Raw genomic sequence first — 21,436 nt, 5'->3', positions numbered from 1 at the left:
CCCTGAGTGCTCAGCATCTGAACTCTCTCGGGAATCCTCATACTTGATCCCTCAAGATGCCTTCCCAGTAGGATGCTTTCCCTCTGTAAAGTTTAAGACAGGCATAGCCATGTCCTGTATTCACTGCCAAAATAGATCAAGTTTGGATGTCCAAAGCCATCAAGGTTGAAATGATATTTACTTTGGGAGAATTTAATACATGCATATTATTACACGTTTTCTTCAAATCCCAACATTCCTTCACCAATTGCTTCTTACCCTTAAAAGCACTTTACTCTCCCAGTTTGGTGGGCTTTTTCTTTGTTATTTCTTCATTCCACTTAGGGCTCCTCCATGTGTAGGGGTGTAGACAGTTGACTGGACCCTGGAATCCCCTCAGATGACTCTCTCCCTTAGAAGTCATCAATTGCCAATAGCTTCTCCACTCAGGGTGAAACATAGTGGGCCCTTATGCAGCCATGGTTATTGCATGATGGGGTTTAGCCTGTGTAAGTGTTGTCTAGTAACAGCCACAGTGTGCTCAAGCATGAAATGCTACTGACATGTCTAGTAACAGCCAGTGTGTTCAGGCATGAAATGGTACTGACATGTCTAGTAACAGCCAGTGTGATCAGGCATGAAATGGTACTGACATGTCTAGCAGTGTGTCACTGTTCTAGAAATGTCTCAACACTTCACTGTCACTCTGCAGACATCTACTATATCTGGTCTGACATTCCTCCTCACTCTTCTCCCTGACTTCTGGCTTTAGATGTGTATAAGGGATGTCCCTTCCGATGTCTGATACAGGTGTCACTTTAGATTAGGGCCCTCCACTGACTATTATTCTCTATACTTTGACCAACTGTGAATCTATGTATTAGTCTCCATACACCACACAACTGCTATATTCTGGTGGGTGTAGAGGGATGCCTGACTCTGTGGGTACAGAGATGGGAATTTGGATTCATTTAGGTAGTATCCGCTGATTACAATAACAGCTTTAAATTCTCCTTAGGGCTTATCACCTAGCTAGACACAAGTATCTCACCAAATTAACATCACTTGAGTTACCGTTCATGAACTATGCTTTAAATCCAATCAGAATATGATTGTTTACTCAGAACTCACCTGCCATGAGCTTTTTTTTTTTTTTAATCTGAGCCACAGCAGCTGCACCTGATACTCTCGATACCTCACCTGATGACGGGGCCTCTACAGCAGCTGCTGCTGCCTTGCTCCTCAGGCCTTAGACCAGAAGAGCCTTCACATTGTTTTAGCTCCATCTTTCACGCATGTATGTATGTATGTATGTATGTATGTATGTACTTATAGCCAGTAAGGTTTCAGAAACAAGACACTGGGTGAATGCTACCTCAGAGAGACTGAGCTTTTTACACACCAGGGCAGATAGTACAGGAGTTCAGAGGGTTCCACTGGGAAAAATAACAGTAACTGTGCCACAGTTCAGCTACCAGAATCCAGGCAACCATGGAAAAAGTTATGACATGTAAACATTTCATGGAAAATTTATAGTTACAGAAGAAAAAGATTCATTAATCAGGGCGAGTCTCAAACACAGTGCTTGAACGAACTGTTGGGGATTATAGCAAAGCGAAGTCTCTGATGTTCTCTGATGACATTCCTTTCTTTCTTTTCTTTCTTTTTTTCTCTTTTTTTTTTTTTTTTTTTTTTTTTTTTTTTGGTTTTTTTTGAGGCAAGGTTTCTCTGTGGCTTTGGAGTCTGTCCTGGAACTAGCTCTTGTAGACCAGGCTGGCCTTGAACTCACAGAGATCCACCTGCCTCTACCTCCCGAGTGCTGGAATTAAAGGTGTGAGCCACCACTGCCCTGCCCCTTTGATGACATTGTTAGCATTTGTGCTGTTGTAAGTTAGATGTTCATATTGACATTCCAAAATCATTATCTTAATAGTCTCCACTATGGATTCATTTGAGTTGGATAAGATTTGAATTTTTGGCAAAGATTTACCACAGTTCACTCACTCACAGAGTTTGTAGTCAGAATCAATCATTTGATGTGTTTTAAGGGTTGAAGAAGTAAACTTTTTAAGACATTTGTAGGATTTCCCTCCTGTATGGACTATATCACGTGTTGAATAAGGATAGAAAGATTAATAAAGTTTTTGCCATATTCCCCACACTTTTTAGGGATTGTCTTCAGAATGAATCTTCTTCTTTTTTAATGTTGTCTAAGGTATGAAGATGAGGAAAAACATCTGTCCAACTCTTCATACTGCTAGGGTTTCTCTCCAGTATGAACTTTCTTGTGTTTCCTAAGGGATGAGTGATAATGAAAGGCTTTGTGACATTCCTCACACTTGTATGGTTTCTCTCCAGTATGAATTGTTTGATGTTCCTGAAGATCCCTAGAATAGGAAAACCGTTTGCCACAGTCTATACATGTATAAGGATTGTCTTCAGAATGGATTGTTTGATGTCGTCTAAGGGGTACAGCTGAGTAAAAACACCTGCCACACTCTTCACACTTGTAGGGATTGTCTTCACAGTGAATTGTTAGATGTCGCCGAAGGGATGAAGGTAAGTAAAAACATTTGCCACACTCCTCACACTTGTATGATTTCACTCCAGAATGCATTATCTGATGTTCTTGAAGGTTTTTAAAAGTGGAAAGACTTTTGCCACACTCTGCACACTTGTAGGGACTGTCTTCAGAATGGATAAGTTGATGTCGTTTAAGGGATGAAGTTAAACCAAAACATTTGCCACACTCCTCACACTTGTATGGCTTCTTTCCAGTATGGACTGTCTGATGTTGTTGAAGGTGTGCACAGGAGGAAAACCTTTTCCCACACTCTTCGCACTTGTAGGGATTGTCTTCAGAGTGAATCGTTTGATGTTTTCTAAGTGATGAAGATGATGCAAAAAACTTGCCACACTCTTCACACCGGTGGGCTTTCTGGGCAGTATGGGCTGACTTGCTCGCAATGAGGAAAGCAGGCTTAGTAAATCCTTTCCCGCTCAGTTTACACTGGGACAGCATCTCTTCACTATGCACTCCCTTGTGATTCTTCAGGGATGAATAAAAATGAAAGGCTTTGTGACATTCTTCACACTTGTATGGTCCCTTTCCAGTATGAATGGCTTCATGTTGTCTAAGGTATGAAGGTGAGGAAAAACACCTGTCACACTCTTCACACTTGTAGGGTTTCTCTCTGGAATGAATTCTTTGATGTTGCTTCAGCATTGAAGGATAGTAAAATGATTTACCACATTCTTCACACTTGTATTTTTTTTCATTAGTATGGTTTTTCTGGTGTATAAAAAGTGATGAGCCTGTATTGAAGGCCTTATGACATTCTTTACACTTGTAGGGTTTTTCTCCTGTATGAAGTCTCTGATGTATGGAAAGTGTTTTGTAAGAACTAAGGGCCTTACCACATTCCTCACACTTGTAAGTTTTCTTTCTTGTATGAAGTCTCTGTGGTTGAACACTTAGTGAGCTATAATCAATGGCCTTGTTGTAAACATTATAATCATTGGTTGTTGTTCCTGTTGAGCAAAAGTTAAGATATGAGCACATGCTCAGAAATATTCTTCATACTTACAATGCTTATCTCTTTAAAAGGAAACATTTACTTATATGTACCGAAGCATCAATTAGAAACTACAGCACATAAAAAGCATAAACGTTTAGAATATTGTAGGTAGAAATAGTCTACACTTCTACTAGAATAAGGACACAACCAAATAGAACATATACATAATGGCATGTTACTCAAACAAAGTTTAATAGCTAAGTAAGCTGTAAGGGTATTTTACTAATAGAAATAAACCCAGAGCAGCCATTCTGAGTTACCTTCCAGATACATCTGGGACCAGCTCCTCTGCTGTGGAACAATCTTTTTTTTTTTTTTTTTTTTTTTTTTACAATATGGATATGTGTTACTCTCATTGTTAACAGAAAGTTGATTAGCCGATGGCTAGGCAAGATTTTCTGGGAGGAAAGAATGCTAAGAAGAAGTGTGGAAGGAGAGGAGTGGCCAGCAGACCCAGAGAGAAACAAGATGAATGTACCATGTTGAAAGAAGGTACTACCATGTGGCAAGAGGTAGAAATATGGGTCCATCTGAAATGTAAGAGAGAGCTGGAAATGAGCCTAAGGTATTGGCCAAACATTTATCATTAATATTGTCACTCCTTTGGTTATTTTAGAGAGGCTGCGGAGACAGAAAAACTTCCCCTACAAATGGCAATCCAACCTGGTACACCCACATCCTAATTAGACCTGAGCAAGCTAAAAAATACTCCTAAACACACAAAAACATTGCCAAAAGAGGCTTCCTCTTCTTGTGTCTGTCAGGTGGACTGCAGTACAGACATGCAATTCCTGGCAGCAGCCCATACATCTGAGCCACCAGCTTGAGCTCCACAAGCACACTGGGAGATGGGTTTGGGGTTTTGCTCACACAGACAGAAAAGATTACAGAGGCTCAGAAAAGACAGATCTAGATGGACAAAAAAAAAATCTCTACATGGGTTACAATGTGATTAAGAATGTACAGAGAGTTGGGAGGGAAAAGAAAAAGGGTATAGAGAGTCATTAAAATATATACATACTTTGAAATAATTAAGTAAAAGTCCTTAAAATGGAGTAATGTAAGAGAAAAAATCCACATAAAGATGGGAAATACACACAGTGTCTGGATTCTGCATCTTATTGTGTTGTCTTCAGATTTTCTGATTACTAATTAATGAACCACAGCTGCTAAGGCACATTGGGTTGTGCAAACTGCTGGATTAAACCAACCTACATATTTTTGAAATGTCTTGACTTTAAAAAAGAAGTTAAAAAAAGTTTCTTTGGGAGAGAGGTTATGCTTTTATTTCCATAGGAAATGAGAAGCTGTTTTTGTTACAAATACTTTTATGATATTAAAGTTAAAACCATGCTTTCTAATTTGACAAAAAAGGGGGAAAGCTATAGAATAATCCTTCTGTTATCCTAATTGTTATCTTAATGCTATTCTAATTATTAATAAAAAGCTGTTTGGTCCTTGGAGAGGCAGGATTTTCAGGGCAGAGCAAATGCTGGGATGAGCAAGCAGAATCAGAGGAGTCCCTAGGATGTGGAAGAGCAACAGATATGGAGGAAAGGTCCTGCCACATGGCAGAGTGCAAGACATATAGATTAATGACAATGTAAAAGCCAGTTAATAATGAGCCTGAGCTATTGGTCAAGCATTTATAATTAATATTAAGTCTCTGAATGGGTCTTTGGGAATGGCTGGTGGGACAGAGCTGATTGAGGTCTCTACTGAAGAACTCCGCCTACACTCCTCAGCCCTGCTCCCATTACAAAGCTAGGAGCTAATGAAAATATCCACTAATAAGGTAGGCTGATCATCAACAGGAGACCTTGACAAAAAGGGACTCCAAGATCTCTTCCTCTATCTGTACTTACGGTCCTATTAGCCATAATACTTCCCATAGGGCTACTCGGACTGGATTTGAAACAAAACATTTTCCTAACTTTGATGTATCTGGGAATATCAGGCTTATACATAAAAATTTGGAATTTCTCTAAAAATTTCTGCGTGAGAATATATCCAAATAGCAATTAGACATAATATACAATAAATATATATGAACTTGAAAAAAAAAAAAAAAAAAAAAAAAAAAACAAGACTCCAAAAATCCTTACACCATACTGGAAGACCTAACTCAACTGTCATGAAAGAGAAGCACAGAGTTACTGTATCCGTTTGATGGGCATCCCTAAATCAAGAGTATAGGACCTTGTAGGTCATCCTGTCCAACTCTTCTTAGGTAAAATGGTCAGAACCTACTGTACCAATTAGTGGTAAAAGTGTTGAAAAAACCAGTCTCTGTTAAATTAGTGAACCTAGGGGGCCAATACAACCCCTTCTATAATATGTTAATGCTTTGAATCTTTACTGCTCCCCACCCCCAAATATTTCTAATCATCAGACCTGAAACTGTTGAGCCTCCGTCAAGGCTTAAGAGACTTAAACCATCATAAACATCTGAGAAATGTCCTTTGACAACAAAGCCATGAAGAGAGACCTAAAGAATGATCCCCATAGAACCATGTTTCTAGGCACATGGGAAAGCCTGCCTTTCTGTTGGATATCTGGCCCTCAGCTCTGACCCTGACCCATCACTCCTACACACCTGGGTGCACGGTGGCTGCTGCTTGTCTCTTCACACCTGAAGGTTCTTGTCTTTGTTCCAGAAATGTCACCAGGTGTGGCTTAGGGACAGCAAGACCTATTTGTAGAAAAATGGTACAGGATTGTTGAGGTGTTCTTCTACTGGGAATTGACATGTCCTTTCCAGTGCATGGTTCATAAGGAAAGAGGTGATGTAATAAATGGCTGCATACAATAAGTTCTGTAAATGTTTTCTGACAGGATCACTATAGTACATAAAGAAATTTACAGCATCCAGATTCTGTGTTTCATTTAAGGGGTGGGGGGTGGAGATGAATTGGGAAACACTTCACTTTTACTTTTCATATGCCTAAGTGTTTTGCCTGCATGCATGTCTGTGTGAAGGTGGAGCATTAATCTAATTAAACTTTATCGATAAAAAAAAATCTGGAGTTATATATGGGAGAGAAGAACCTGGAAGATCACAGGAGCAGGGGAACAGCCACTAGTGACTTCCTGCCTCTTCCATACCACTGTCCAAAAGAACTGAGATCTTGTCTCAGCCGCCCCCCCCCAGTGCTTCCTACCCTGTTCTCTATGGTTCTCCAAACCTCTATGGTCAGTTAGTGGCTAACTCTGCCCTCTGAATCCAAGCAAGCTTTATTTGTCAGAACACAGTCAAAACGACACAACTTGAGGGTGCCAGAGCTTGGGATTACAGACAGTTGTGAACTGCCATGTGAGTGATGGGAATTGAATCCTGGTCCTCTACAAGAACAGTCAGTGCTCTTCACAACTGAGCCCTCTGTCCATCCATGAAGGATGTTTAATACAGCAATCTCCCTAATTTTTCAGAAAATGAAGGACATGAAACTCACTGTTGATGTGGTCCACTGAGACACCATACAAAGTGAGGAAGCTACATGCTGATGCTGAAATAAGAATTCACTGTGGATGAGATCCTCACCCAGGAAATCAAGGTGGCTGTAATTCTCCAACATCACATCCCTGTACAGATTCCACTGAGCAGGCTCCAGGCATTCCCTCTCTTCCGGAGAGAACTCAATGGCCACGTCCCGGAAGGACAGCATTTCCTGAAACAAAGATCAATGGAGAATAACACACTTTAATTAAAGTCATAAATAATCCTGGGCATTGGTGGTGTACCCCTTTAATCCCAGCACTCAGGAGGTGGAGTCAGGTGGATCTCTGAGAGTTTGAGAGCAGCCTGGACAGTTCCAGGACAGCCTCAAAGCCACAGAAAAACCTTGTCTAAAAAACCAACCAACCAACCAAACAAACAAAAACACAAAAACAAAAAACCAACTAATCAAACACACAAAAACAAAACATACAAAAAAGGTATAAATAATATACCAAGACCATTGGGCTGGTTAGTTTCCTGTCAACTTAAAACTAGCTAGGTTAAATGTGAGAGGAGAGAAAAATAACAGAGAATATGTCTACCTAAGACTGTCCTGTAGCCAAGCCTAGGAGGCATTTTCTTAATGAGTGATTGATATGAGATGGTACAGCCTATTATGGAAGGTGTCCCTGCCTTGGAAGGTAATTCTATATTGTAACACAAGTTCTAATTGGTCTTAATAATAAAAGCCTGGAGTCAGATATACAGGTAAAAGCTGAAAGTTCAGAGAGATGAAGGAGCAAACCACAACCACACCTTCCCTTGCTAACTTCCCAGCTGAAAAGACAGTGAGTTCCTGTTTCCTTCCACCTATACTGTCTCTGTCCAGCCATGTCATTTCCTGTCTACGTTAGCTAGCATTATGCATGTCCTCCTGTCCCCTCTAAGTCCCATTAGACAGGTGCTGCTAAGGTGAAGATATGAGAGGCACCTTTAGAGGTATCATAGCATAATGGTCATTGTGTGGTTCATGCGCATAACAGCTAAACAGGACTGTTTATTGCTTCTCCCATGGAGCTTGCAAAACACCTTCCAGCATGAAGAAAACTCACCCTTAGGCAGGAGACCTTCAGGTCAGATCCAGCTACAAACCTGAGTCTTGTGTCTGAAGGTCATGGTGTTTTCACCATTGGGAGGAGGGAGCTTATCATCACAAGACTTTGGGGAACAACTGGAATACATCCTCCATAAGGAAAAGCTACACAGAAAAAATGTCTTTAAATAAAGGACAGAGTTGAGCAGCAATGAGGAGGCCAGCAGACCTTCAAGACACAGGCAGAATGAAGCAATCTGGTGACCAGAACACCCAATAATTTCTCAAGGGAAGAGAGACTGAACTGTTTTGGAAGCTTCTTTGTAGCTAGTATAGCATGTCACTGCCTTTAGAAGCGAGAAAAACAGATTCCACTCTTTTTTAACCAGGGCTGTGCTTCTCAACATGTGGGTCACGACCCCTTTGGCAAATCCTCATCTCTAAAAGCATTTACATGAAAACAAATAACCTTACATTACAGTTATGAAGTAGCAAGGAAAAGAATTTTATGGTTGGGGATCGGCACTATATGAGGAGCTGTATTAAAGGCTCACAACATTAGGAAAGGTGAGGCTGTAGAGCTAGGGGCCACCAAGAAGAGGGACATTACTAGCACAGAGAAGGGCAAGAGCCCAGAGAAGAGTAAAGATGGAAACATTAACCTCTGGGAGAGCTTGAGCAGGTCCCCAAAGCAGAATTAACTGTAAGGATCACTCCCTGTACTGCCCAGCACAGCACGCCACCAGTCTACATCGGGAAGTGTCTGCTGTCCTGGGGCCAACCTCCTGTGGGACACTGTGAGTGGAGGGCATGACACCTGTAAACAGGATATTATTTCAGAGAGAGTTTCCCCAATGCTATTAATGGCAAACATTTCAGGGGGATTTGAGATGGGCAAACTTCATTTTCTATGGAGAAGAACTTCAAATAATATCAGGACTAATGGGGGAGTGTTGGTGGAGCTCATTGCCACTCATTAAAAGTTGCTATGCATTCATACTATAATTGGAGTGGACATCTGTCCTCCACTGGAATGGAGGCTGGTTCTAGAGGGAAGCTTATAACAGAATGGACAGAGTAGATGTAAGAAGAACTCTTGCATCTCCTGTTGGTGTCTCTCAGAGATATCTTTTCAGAGAGTCAGACAAAACTGAAGACTAGCAGGACATTGATGGGAAGTCAAAATGATATGGAAAGAAAGGACTGGATTCCTGGTCAGGATCTGAAGAGTAGTGACCCTCCATTCAAAACAGACAAACTACAGATTACAATAACATATAACATAGTGCTTAAAGTACATACAACAGGCGTGATGAAGTAGCAACTCCTAGATCTCTGTCCCAGGCTTTACTCACATGACAGAGGCATGAAACAATCACCAGGTTTTGTTTCAAGCCACCAAGTCTTACAATTTCATGACTCAGAAAGTAGATTAAACCATGAAAAAATATGGGAGACAAAGAATGGTATCTGTTTAGAAACATGAAGTATATGTTTTACAAAACCAATATCACACCTGCCACTGAATCTCCCAAAGGGACCTGGACCTGGAGGCAGAACAAAGCATCCACCATTGGCTGCCATTCCTGCCTTGCCCCTCCTCCCTCCAGTAGAGAGGTGAGTACCAGGGGGATCCTCTAGCCCACCTCTCCCTCACCTGTGGTGCCAGATCCTTCCTGCCACTGAATGCCCGAGATGTACCTGGAGGCAGAACAAAGCATCCAGCATCTGCCACCCTGTCTTCACCCTGCATCCTCCAATAGAGAGGAGAGAATAGAGCCTTGAACCCATCCCCACTAGAAGAGGGACAGACACCATCTGTACCGACTGGAAGAAGAGATGGGAAGACAGTATAAGAACAAATCCAACAACAAAAAGACTCATAAGACATCACCTGAGTCTAGGTATTCTATGCCAGCAAGACCTGAACATCCCAACGCAAATGAAGCAGAAAAGAACGAGCTTAAAAACAACTTCATGAAGATGATAGAGGCCCTCAAAGAGGACATGAGGAAATCCCTTAATGAAATGGAAGAAAAACAAAACAAACAAAAATGCAAGAAATAAACAAATCCCTTAAAGAAAACAAGGGAAGCCAAAAAAACAAACAAAAAAAATAAAATACAAAAACAAACAAACAAACAAAAAAAAAACCCACACACACAAAAGGACAATCAAACAGATGAAGGAAAGAGTTCAAGGCCTGAAAATGAAATAGAGACAATAAAGAAAACACAAACTGAGGGAATGCTGGAAATAGAAAAACTGGGTAAATGAACAGGAACTACAGATGTGAGCATAACCAACAGAATACAAGAGATGGAAGAGAGAATCTCAGGCACTGAAGACAAACTAGAGGAAAGATTCATCAACCAAAGAAAATCTTAAATCCAACAAATCCTTAACATGAAACATACAGGAAATGTGGGACACTGTGAAAAGACTAAACCTAAGAATAATAGGTAATGAAGGCGAAGAAGCCCAGCTCAAAGGTGCAGAAAACATATTCAACAAAATCATAGAAGAAAACTTTCCCAACCTGAAAAAGGACATACCAATGAAAGCACAACAAGCATACCAAACACCAAATAGACTGGACCAAAGGAAAAAAAAAGTCCCCTCGCCACATAGTGATCAAAACACCGAACATACAGAATAAAGAATGAATATATTAAGAGCAGCAAAGGGAAAAGGCCAAGTAACACATAAAGGCAGACCCTATCAGAATTACACCTCCCCTCCAGGGAAACTATGAAAACCAGAAGGTCCTGAATGTTCTACAAACACTAAGAGAACACGGACGCCAGTTCAACTATCATACCCAGCAAAGCTTTCAGTCACTACAGATGGAGAAACCAGGATATTCCATGACAAAATCAGATTTACACAGTTCCTATCCACAAATCAATCCAGCCCTACAGAAAATTCTGCAAGGAAAACTCCAACCCAAGTAAGTTAACTACACTCACAAAAACATAGGCAATAGTTAATCTCACTTTACCAAAAGCCAGAAAAGGGGGAAAAATTCAAACAAAGTATCACCACCAAAAAGAAATCCAAAGCAAACAAGAATCAACAATCAATGGTCATCAAGCATTGGTGATGCACGTCTTTCATCCCAGTATTTGGGAGGCAGAGGCAGGTAGATCTCTGTGAGTTCCAAGCCAGCATGGTCTACAGAACTAGTTCCAGGACAGGCTCCAAAGCAATACAGAGAAACCCTGTCTGGAAAAAACAAAAACCAAAATCAAAGGTCATTAATATCCGTCAATGTCAATATCTTAACTCACCTATAAAAAGAGACAGGCTAACAGAATGGATATGAAGACAGAATCCATCCTTCTGTTGCATACAAGAAATACACCTCAACTTCAAAGACAGATGTTACCTCAGAGTTAAGAGTTAGGAAAAGATTTTCCAATCAATGGCCCGAAAGAGCAAGTTGGTGTAGCTATGCTAATATCTAACAAATTAGAATTCAAAACAAAATTAATCAAAAGAGATGAAGAGTATGGTTTTTCCGCCCGCTGCCTGGTCTTGTTCCACCACTGCGCCAGCCCCAATTAACACACTGAGACTCTGTATTAGATATAATTCAGTTGGCCCAGTACTAGTTTCTTATCGGCTAGCTCTATCTTAAGTACTAACCCATTTTTGCTGATCTATGTATTTCTCTTACCAGGGAGCCGGCCAGCATCCTGCTTTCTCCAGACTCTCCATCTTGGCTCCTCCTTCCTACTTCCTCTTTCCTCTTTGTTTCCTAGTCCCTTCTATGTCCTTTCCTATTGGCCAACAGTGCTTTATTCATTAACCAGTATGAGAAACATATATACATAATGACATCCCCCATCATCTCCTCTTTTCTGTCTAAATAAAAAGAAGGGTTTTAACTTTAACAAAGCAAAATATATAACACAACGCTTATCAAGTAAGATCACAGTTAACAATATTTAGTCCATTAACATTTAGTAAGATTTGATGAAAATGTTTTATCATCTATCCTATCTTTGTGTGTCTAAAGTCTAAGTAACTTATCTTTAATCCTAAGTAAGGAAAACTATAACCATAACTATTTGTCTTTAATTCCATCAAAGACCACAGAAAGATAACATATAAACTCTAGAAATGACAGAGACAACTCACTGTCTGGCCAGTCACCTGAAGTTCTTCTGTTATCTTCCATCTTCAGCCCATAGGCCATAGTGTGTCTGGCAGACTCTTCAGAAAAGCAGGAAACTTTAAACTGTCTTCTTGTATTGGCAGTTTGTCAGTTACTTTTTTCTGTGTCCTGCAGAATGTCTGGCAGACTTCCATGAAGCAGGAACTCTGTAGCAATATCCATCTTGAATCACCAGTCACTTTTCTGTGGGTCCTGCATGTCCAGTTTATACAGCATAAAGTCAAACAGTCTAGACAAGAATAGTATCTTGTCCAAATGGCTAGTCTTGCCATACTGGAAGTAAACTCCATAACCCATTTCTTTCATGTTCATCTTCCTTTCTGACACAGGTGGTATTGCCAGGAACAGTTATGTCTCACTGTCAAGAAAAACCCTAAACCATTTTAAATGCCATATTCTGTAGGTCTCTGAAAGGTTTGAAGAATGCCTATCCTCTCAAGTACATGTCTGTATATCTAGAAATCTTAACTAACTTAACTATAATATCTGACTATCATAGGTACTATCTATAAACTGTACTAAATTATACATTACATTTCTAAATGAGCTATATAAACACAATACCTAAACAAAAGGAGAAATATACACATCAAAGAATGACCTTGAATTGTATCAATAAACGAAAATCCATTCCAAAACAAAGTATTCATATCTATATCATAATTTCTTTTTTACCTTTAAAAAGATATTGGTTGTGATCATTAACCATTTATAACCAAGCCCACTTAAATGAAAACAAACATTTATAAACAATATTTGGGGATTTGGGCGTCGTTCTTTCCAAACCACTTCCTGCTGATAGGGGGCGTTGTCATGGGGATTATTAGCCACGTGGGCGCCATTTGTATTGAGTATGGTTTTTCCACCCGCCGCCCGGTCTTGTCCCGCCACTGCGCCAGCCCCAATTAACACACTGAGACTCTATTAGATATAATTTAGTTGGCCTGGTACTAGTTTCTTATCAGCTAGCTCTGTCTTAAGTATTAACCCATTTTTGCTGATCTATGTATTTCTCTTACCGGGGAGCCGCCCGGCATTCTGCTTTGTCCGGTCTCTCCATCTTGACCCTCCTTACTACTTCCTCTTTCCTCTTTGTCTCCTAGTCCCTCCTATCTCCTTTCCTATTGGCCAACAGTGCTTTATTCATTAACCAGTATGAGAAACATATATACATAATGACATCTCCCATCAAAGAAGATATTTCATATTCATTACAGGAAAAGACCATCAAGATGAAGTCTCAATTCTGAACATCTAGGCAACAAATACAAAGGCATCCACATTGGTAAAAGAAACATTACTAAAACTCAAATCATACATTAAACCCCACATATTGATACTGGGAGACTACAACACCACAGGATAGGACCACCAGACAGAAGCTTAACAAAGAAACAAAGGAACTAACAAGTTATGACCTAACTGGACTTAAAAGATATCTATAGAACATTCGATGTTTTTCCCAGCCCCATAGCCGCACCAGCCCCAAATAACACACAGAGATGCTGTATTTGATATAAAGCTGTAGGCCAGTTACTAGTTTCTTATCAGCTGGCTCTGTCTTAAATATTAACCCAGTTCTATTAATCCACATGGTCTTATCTTACTGGAGAGAGTCTGGCCTACTACCCTGTAGGTCCTCCATCTTGAATCTCCCTACTACTTCTCCCTGACTCCTCCTTGTCTCCTTGTCCTGCCTATCTTGCTTTCCTATTGGCCAAAAGTGCTTTATTCATTAACCAATAAGAGAAACATATTTACAGAATGACATTTCCCATCAAGCGTCTTCTCAGCACCACATGGAATTGGCTAAAATTGACCACATACTCAGCAATAAAGCAAACCTCAAAAGATAAAAAAAAAAAAAAAAAAAAAAAAAAAAAAAAATTGGAATAAACCTTTGTATCTTATCGGACCACATGCCTTAAAATTACAATTCAGCAACAACACAAATTGCAGAAACCCTACAAACTCATGGAAATTGAACAATGCTCAACTGTACCACTCCTAGGTAAAGGAAGAAATTATAAATAAAGAAATCAAAGACTTCCTAGAATTCAATGAGAATGACGGCACAAAATACCCAAACCTATGGGACACTCTAAAAGCAGTGCCAAGAGGAAAGAAAGCTCATAGCACTAAGTGCCCACATGAAGAAACAGGAAAATAGCCACACTAGAGAACACCGGAGAGCTCTAGAAAAAAAAAAAAAAATGAAGAAGAAGGAGAAGGAGAAGGAGAAGAAGAAGAAGAAGCAGAAGAAGAAGAAGAAGCAGAAGCAGCAGCAGCAGCAGCAGCAGCAGCAAATTCACTCAGGACTAGATACTAGATGCCAGGAAATAATCAAATTGAGAGCTGAAATCAATAAAGCAGAAACAAAGAAAACAATATAAAGAATCAATGAAACAAAGAATTGGTTCTTCAAGAAAATCAACAAGATAGACAAATCTTTATCCAACCTAATAAAAAGGCAGAGAGAGAACATGCAAATGAACAAAATCAGAATAAAAAGGGGACATAACAAAAGACACTGAGGAAATCCAGAGACTCTTCAGGTGATACTTGGAAAATCTGTAGTCCACAAAATTTAAAAAAAAATTAAGGAAATGGACAATTTTCTGGATAGATATCACTTACCAAAAGTAAATCAAGAACAGATATGCAATTTAAATAAACCTACAACCCCTAACAAAATAGAAGCAGTCATCAAAAGTCTATCAAACAAAAAAAGCCCAGGGCCAGATTGTTTCAGTGCAGAATTCTACCAGAAATTCAAAGAAGAGCTAATACCAATACTCCTCAAATTGTTCCACACAATAGAATCAGATGGATCTTTGCCAAACTCTTTTTACGAGCTACAATTACCTCGATACCAAACCACACAAACACACAAGTAACAGAGAACTACAGACCAATATCCCTCATGAATATTGATACAAAAATACTCAATAAAATACTGGAAAATCAAATCCAAGAACACATCAGATAAATCACCTATCACGATCAAGTAGGCTTCATCCCAGAGATGCAGGGATGGTTCAACATACAAAAATCCATCAATGTAATCCACTATATAAACAAACTGAAAAAGAAAAACCACATGATCATCTCACTAGATGCTGAAAAAGCCTTCCACAAAATTCAACACACCTTCAATGATAAAGGTCTTGGAGAGATCATGGATAAAAGGAACATACTTAAACATAATAAAGGCAATATATAGCAAACTGACAGCCAACATCAAACTAAATGGAGAGAAATTCAATGTCATTCCTCTAAAATCAGGAACAAGACAAGGTTGTGCACTCTCTCCATATCTCTTCAACATTGTACTTGAAGTTCTTGCTAGAGAAATAAGACAACAAAAGGAGACCAAGGGGGAACAAATTGGAAAGGAAGAAGTCAAACTTTCACTATTTGCAGATGATACAATAGTTTACATAAGTGACCTGAAGAATTCTACCAGGGAACTCCTACAACTTCTAAACACCTTTAGCAAGTGGCAGGATCCAAGATTAACTAAAAAAAAAAAAAAAAAAAAAAAAAAATTAGCAGCCCTACTATATATATAGACAATAAAGGGACTGAGATTGAAATCAGAGAAACATCACCCTTTACAATAGCCACAAACAACATAAAATACCTTGCGGGTAACTCTAACCAAACAGGTGAAAGACCTGTATGATAACAACTTTGAGTCATTAAAGACAGAAATTAAGGAAGATATCAGAAAATGGAAAGCTCTCCCATGCTCTTGGATAGGTAAAATCAACATAGTAAAAATGGCAATTTTACCAAAAACAATCTACAGATTCAATGCAATTCTGATCAAAGTCCTAGCACAATTCTTCACAGATCTTGAAAGGACAATACTCAACTTTATATGGAAAAACAAAAAATCCAGGATAGCCAAAACAATAAAGGAACTTCTGGAGGAATCACCATCCTTGACTTCAAGCTCTACTACAGAGCTATAATAATGAAAACAGCTTGATATTGGCACAAAAAAACAGACAGGTAGACCAATGGAATCAAATTGAAGACCCTGATATTAACTCACACATCTATGGACACCTGATTTTTCACAATGGTAAAACTATGCAATGAAAAAAAAAAAAAAAAAAAAAAAGAACATCTTCACAAATGGTGCTGCCATAACAGGATGTGGAATGTAGAAGATTGCAGGTAGAGCCATATCTTTTGACATGCACAAAACTTAAGTTCAAGTGGATCAAAGACTACAACATAAATTCAGCCACACTGGACCTCTTGGAAGAGAAAGTGGGAGGTACCCTTGAACGAATTGGTACAGGAGACTGTTTCCTGAACATAACACCAATAGCACAGACACTGAGATCAACAGTTAATAAAAACAACCTCCTGAAACTGAGAAGTTTCTGAAGTTTCTGTAAGGCAAAGGACACAGTCAACAAGACAAAATGGCAGCCCACAGAATGGGAAAAGATCTTCACCAACTCGACATCTGACAGAGGGCTGATTTCTAAAATATACAAAGAACTCTAGAAGCTAGTCACCAAAACACCAAATAATCCAATTAAAAATCGGGGTACAGAACTTGGAAAGAATTCTCAATAAAGGAATCCAAAATGGCTGAAAGACACTTAAGAAAGTGTTCAATATCCTTAGCCATCAGGGAAATACAAATCAAAACAACTCTGAGATATCATCTTATTCCTGTCAAAATGGCTAAAATGAAAAACACCAATAATAGTTTATGTTGGACAGGATGTGAAGAAAGGGGAATGCTCCTCCATTGCTGGTGGGAGTGCAAACTTGTACAGCGACTTTAGAATCAGTGTGGTGGTTCCTCCAGAAAATGAGAACCAACAATTCCACTCTTAGACATATACCTAAAGGATGCACATTCATACAACAAGAACATCTGTTCAACTACGTTGATAGCAGCATTACTTATAATAGCTAGATCCTGGAAGCAACCTAGATGACCCTCAACAGAAGAATGGATGCAGAAAATGTGGTACATTTACACAATGGAGTACTACTCGGTGGAAAAAAACACAATGGAATCTTGAAATTCACAGGCAAATGGATGGAACTAGAAGAAACCATTCTAATTGAGGTAACCGAAAGACAAATATGATATGTACTCACTTATATACGGATAGTAGACATAGAACAAAGGGTTATCGGACTACAATCCACACTTCCAGAGAAGGTAGGATACAAGGAGGACCATAAAGAGGGACATATACAGTCTCCCAGTGAAGGGGAAAGGAACAAGAGCCCCTGAACAAACTGGGATCATGGTGCCTCGGAGGGGGAGGCAGGTAGGAGAAAGAGGAAGGGAGAAGAAGAGGACATGAGGGATCAGGAACATTGAATAGGGTGATGAACACAGGAGAACAAGAAAAGGAACACATCAATAGAGGGAGCCATCATAGGTTTAAAGAGAAATCTGGCACTAGGGAATTGTACAGAGTTCCTCAAGGATGATCCCAACTAGGAATCTAAGCAATAGTGGAGAGGCTACCTTAAAAGCCCTTCCCTTATAATAAGAATGATGATTATCTTAAATGCCATCCTAGAGCCTTCATCCAGTAGCTGAAACAGAATCAGAGATGCACAACTAAGCATTGAGCTCAACTCCTGGAATCCAGTTGCAGACAGGGAGGAGAGATAAAGGGGTCAAGACCAGGCTGGAGAAACCCACAGAAACAGCTGATCTGAGCAAGTGGGAACTCACGGACCCCAGTCTGACAGCTGGGGAACCAACATAGAACCAAACCAGGCCCCCTGAACTTGGGTGTCAGCAAGTAGGACTGGGCAGTCACAGGGGCCTCTGGCAGTGGAACCAGGAAGTATCCCTAGTGCAGGAACCGACTTTGGGAGCCTATTCCCCATGGAGGGATACTCTCTTAATCTAGAGACACAGAGGAGGGCTTAGGCCCTACCCCAAATGACTTGACAGATTTTGATGATCCCTCATGGAAGGCCTCATCCTTCCTGGAAATGGATAAGAGATGGGATGGGGGGGTTGGTGGGTAGTCATGGGAGGATGGGAGGAAGAAGGAGCTGGGATTGACATGTAAAATAAGATTGTTTCTAATTTAATTAAATTTATTAATAAAAAGATATCAATGCTTTACTCTGTACACTACATGTCTAGATGTGCTTGTGGATTTTAGTAGTCTATTGTGTCTGAGTCTTCTTAAAGCAATAGTAGGTAGAGTGCATCCAATAAAGATTTGGGACATGCACTCATAGATCTGACTTAATTTCATAACTGCAAAGCAGAGAACAATGGAAGGCAGATTTGAAAGAGTTGGCCTTGCAACCACACACACCTTTCAACTCAAAATATGACACTGCATTTAATAATGACTATGGAGGACACTGTGACAGACACTTTTATAAGTAGTGTAATGCAAATCTGTGCTACCCAGTTTATTCCTGGCATGTGTTTGACCCAAATCTTTTGCAATGTCTCTCCGTGGCCTCTGACATAATCATATAGATTGATAGACAGCAAATGAATGTCATTACCAGCACACTCCCCTCCAGAGCTTTCCAGAGATGACATATGTCTAACACAGCAAGGTTCATGCATAAGTTGCACACACAAGTAACTCCTCCTGTCACACTGACATTAGAATACAATGACAGAAGGTGGGGAGGAGAGACACAGAACTGCTCAACAGGGGAACTGCACTCCACCCATGGAAGAACAGGAATCCAACATCAGCAGTTTGCTTAACTGGTTGGATAGGGCGGTGCCTGGGGTGAAGGAAGTGGAGGGCATGGTTCTGTCCTGGCTAACTGTAAGACTCATTTGCTCACAGTGAAACCTCCGGTGTAAGGACAGGGAGGCATCCCAGCTGCAGCTGCAGAAAAAGACCCAGGAATGCAACCACAGTAGCAGCATCAGCCAACAACTGCAGAATGGAAAGGAAGGAATAATGGAGTGTCAGGTTACATATGAAAGGAGCAAAGTGGGAGAAATCAGGGGAAACCAGAAGAAAACCACACCAGGTCACAACAGTAATGACATCCAAAAAGAATGAACATTTGCTGCATATAGGAAGGAATATTCAAACTCGGCAAAGAGGATTCTTCTATTAAGATGGGAAATTTTCAATTGTGCTAGGTCCTAGAATAGCCCGAGAACATGCACTCCTGACCAGGAAGGAGCCCTGGAGATGGGCATGCAAAACATTTCCTAGAAACACAGATGCAGGTGCCAGATAAAGAGCATGAGCCCAGCCAACAACTGGCCATTATTAGGCCACCTGGGCCCAACCAATCAGGAGCCTGCTAGCCCTAACCAGACCCTCTTACAGGCTTGCAGTTTTTGTCTTTATAAGCTCATGTAAAATTGGGCTCTGGGCTCTCTCTCCTTGTCCTTTGTGTGTTAAGAGTTGAGCCCTAGCTGGCTGGAACCCAAACAAAGCCTCTTGCTGTTTTGCATCAGAGTAAATTCAAAGAAGTATCTAATCACCAAAATTTAAAGTTTTCAACAAAAATATATTAGCGACAAACGTATAAATTAAGTGTGAAATGTGTCAACAGAAGCTAAGCACATGTAGTTCTTGAGTCACAAAGTATTGATTGCATGGATCTGTCAAGGTGCTCACTGTAAGAAACATTACAGTATTTAACACACCCATGAAGTATGTTCAAGTGTTTTCTGACACAGACTTGGGTAGCCTAGGCTTTGAATTTGCTATGCCTGCCTCCTGCCTCCCCCTCACAAATGCAGAGATGACAGGGTGTGCAATAGAGTAGACTGGAATTTTGTTTTCTGTCACAGGTCTGTTTACTTTATGACATGAATATACACAGGTCTCCTCACCCTGCTGACCTGACACAAAACTCTGTTACCATAAAACAAGGCCATAAGAACTTTTCACCTGTTTCTAGGGATCCTGCTCAGGGATTACCTTAACAGCTCAAGGCCAGAAAAAGACATGTTGACACATCAATTGTGGAGGAATGGAGGATCTTTCAGAGATTTAAGACAATACAGCCCTCAAGGTGAGGCTTGGAGTCAGCTTCTCCAGTCCCTTCTCCCTACAGAGGGTCCCTCTCTGTGTGGGGACCTCATGTTTGCTCTCCCAGCCCTAGTCAACGCTTTTCTGTAGCAGCTGAGTCTGGCAGACTGTTGTTTTCCAGAATTTCCCATCTGAGACCTTTGCTGCGTCTCACATTTTTCCTCTCTTAATTTTTTTGACGTGCAGAGAAAACGAACACAAGACCCTTACACCAGGCAGGACAGGGTACAGGAGGGGTCAGAAACCCGGTTTGCTCTAAGATCCTGAGAATCTGACAGCTTCCACTTGAGAATGGCTCAGCTAGTGAGGCATGCTTCCCCACCAAAGCTGCTCAGTGAGCGCCCAGCTCCACCTCAGCAGCAGGCAGTCAGCTGATCATCATTAGCTTGCAGTCCTGGTCACCTAAGCTGACCATCATTAGCTTGCAGAACCGGACCTTGAGCTATCATCAAGCGCTCCCAGGCAGCTCTCCAGTCCCAGAAGCCCAAGGCGGACTCGGGCTGCACGTCCTAAGAAAACTATCACTCAGGGAGCAGTCCCTATCGCCCTCTCCTCAGCCCTGACCTGCAAACTCCCGCGTCCCAGCTGGTTCAGCACAGCACCTCCAAGGCAGCTTCTCCGCCCTCACACCCAGCCCAGGTCCGCTCCCTCCAAGACGGATCCGCACCCCGCACAGAGCCTCAGGCTGCGCTGCACCCTGCACCAACCTCCAGGTCAGAGACGCAGCAGGAGATCCAGCAGGGCAGGACTCGAGCCTAACTTTGAGGTAGAAGCACATGTGGAGACCAACAACCGGATCGCGATTTCCTGGATGTATTGCTATGAGGTCACAGTCGTATGGACTACAGTCCCCAGAAGTCTGCGCGAAGGGAATCCCGGGATCTCATTAAACTACTTTAGTTCCTGGATTTGTGGCCAGTTGCAGCAGTCGAGTTTGGGAGGGGGAAGCTGGGGTTGCAGGATGTGTTCAGGAGAAATCCCATGAAAGAACACAAGACAAGTGTGCAATCAGCAAAGGTGTTTCATCCAGCATGCAGGCGCAACAAAAAGTGACCCCTCGCGAAGTTTGCAGGTCACTTTTAAGAAAGGTTAAGGGAGTTGCAGGGATTGATGGGTCTAAGGAAAAAGTGTACAGGG

At 40.9% G+C, this 21,436-nt stretch overlaps 1 protein-coding gene across 1 annotated transcript; it reads right to left on the bottom strand.

The window, feature by feature from the left end:
* Nucleotides 1-1,696: 1,696 nt before the first annotated feature.
* On the bottom strand, nt 1,697-21,063 carry LOC127220699 (zinc finger protein 58-like). Its single transcript, XM_051182626.1, has 4 exons — nt 21,007-21,063; nt 7,099-7,225; nt 6,154-6,249; nt 1,697-3,510 (listed from the first exon to the last, which is right to left on the bottom strand). The coding sequence occupies exons 2-4, from the start codon at nt 7,220-7,222 to the stop codon at nt 2,237-2,239; spliced, it is 1,494 nt and encodes a 497-aa protein (XP_051038583.1). The 5' UTR covers nt 7,223-7,225; nt 21,007-21,063; the 3' UTR covers nt 1,697-2,236.
* Nucleotides 21,064-21,436: the final 373 nt, after the last annotated feature.

Source organism: Phodopus roborovskii, unplaced genomic scaffold, assembly GCF_943737965.1.
Source record: "Phodopus roborovskii unplaced genomic scaffold, PHOROB, whole genome shotgun sequence".
NCBI classification, from domain to species: domain Eukaryota; kingdom Metazoa; phylum Chordata; class Mammalia; order Rodentia; family Cricetidae; genus Phodopus; species Phodopus roborovskii.
This window is presented reverse-complemented; position numbering and strand designations above follow the sequence as displayed.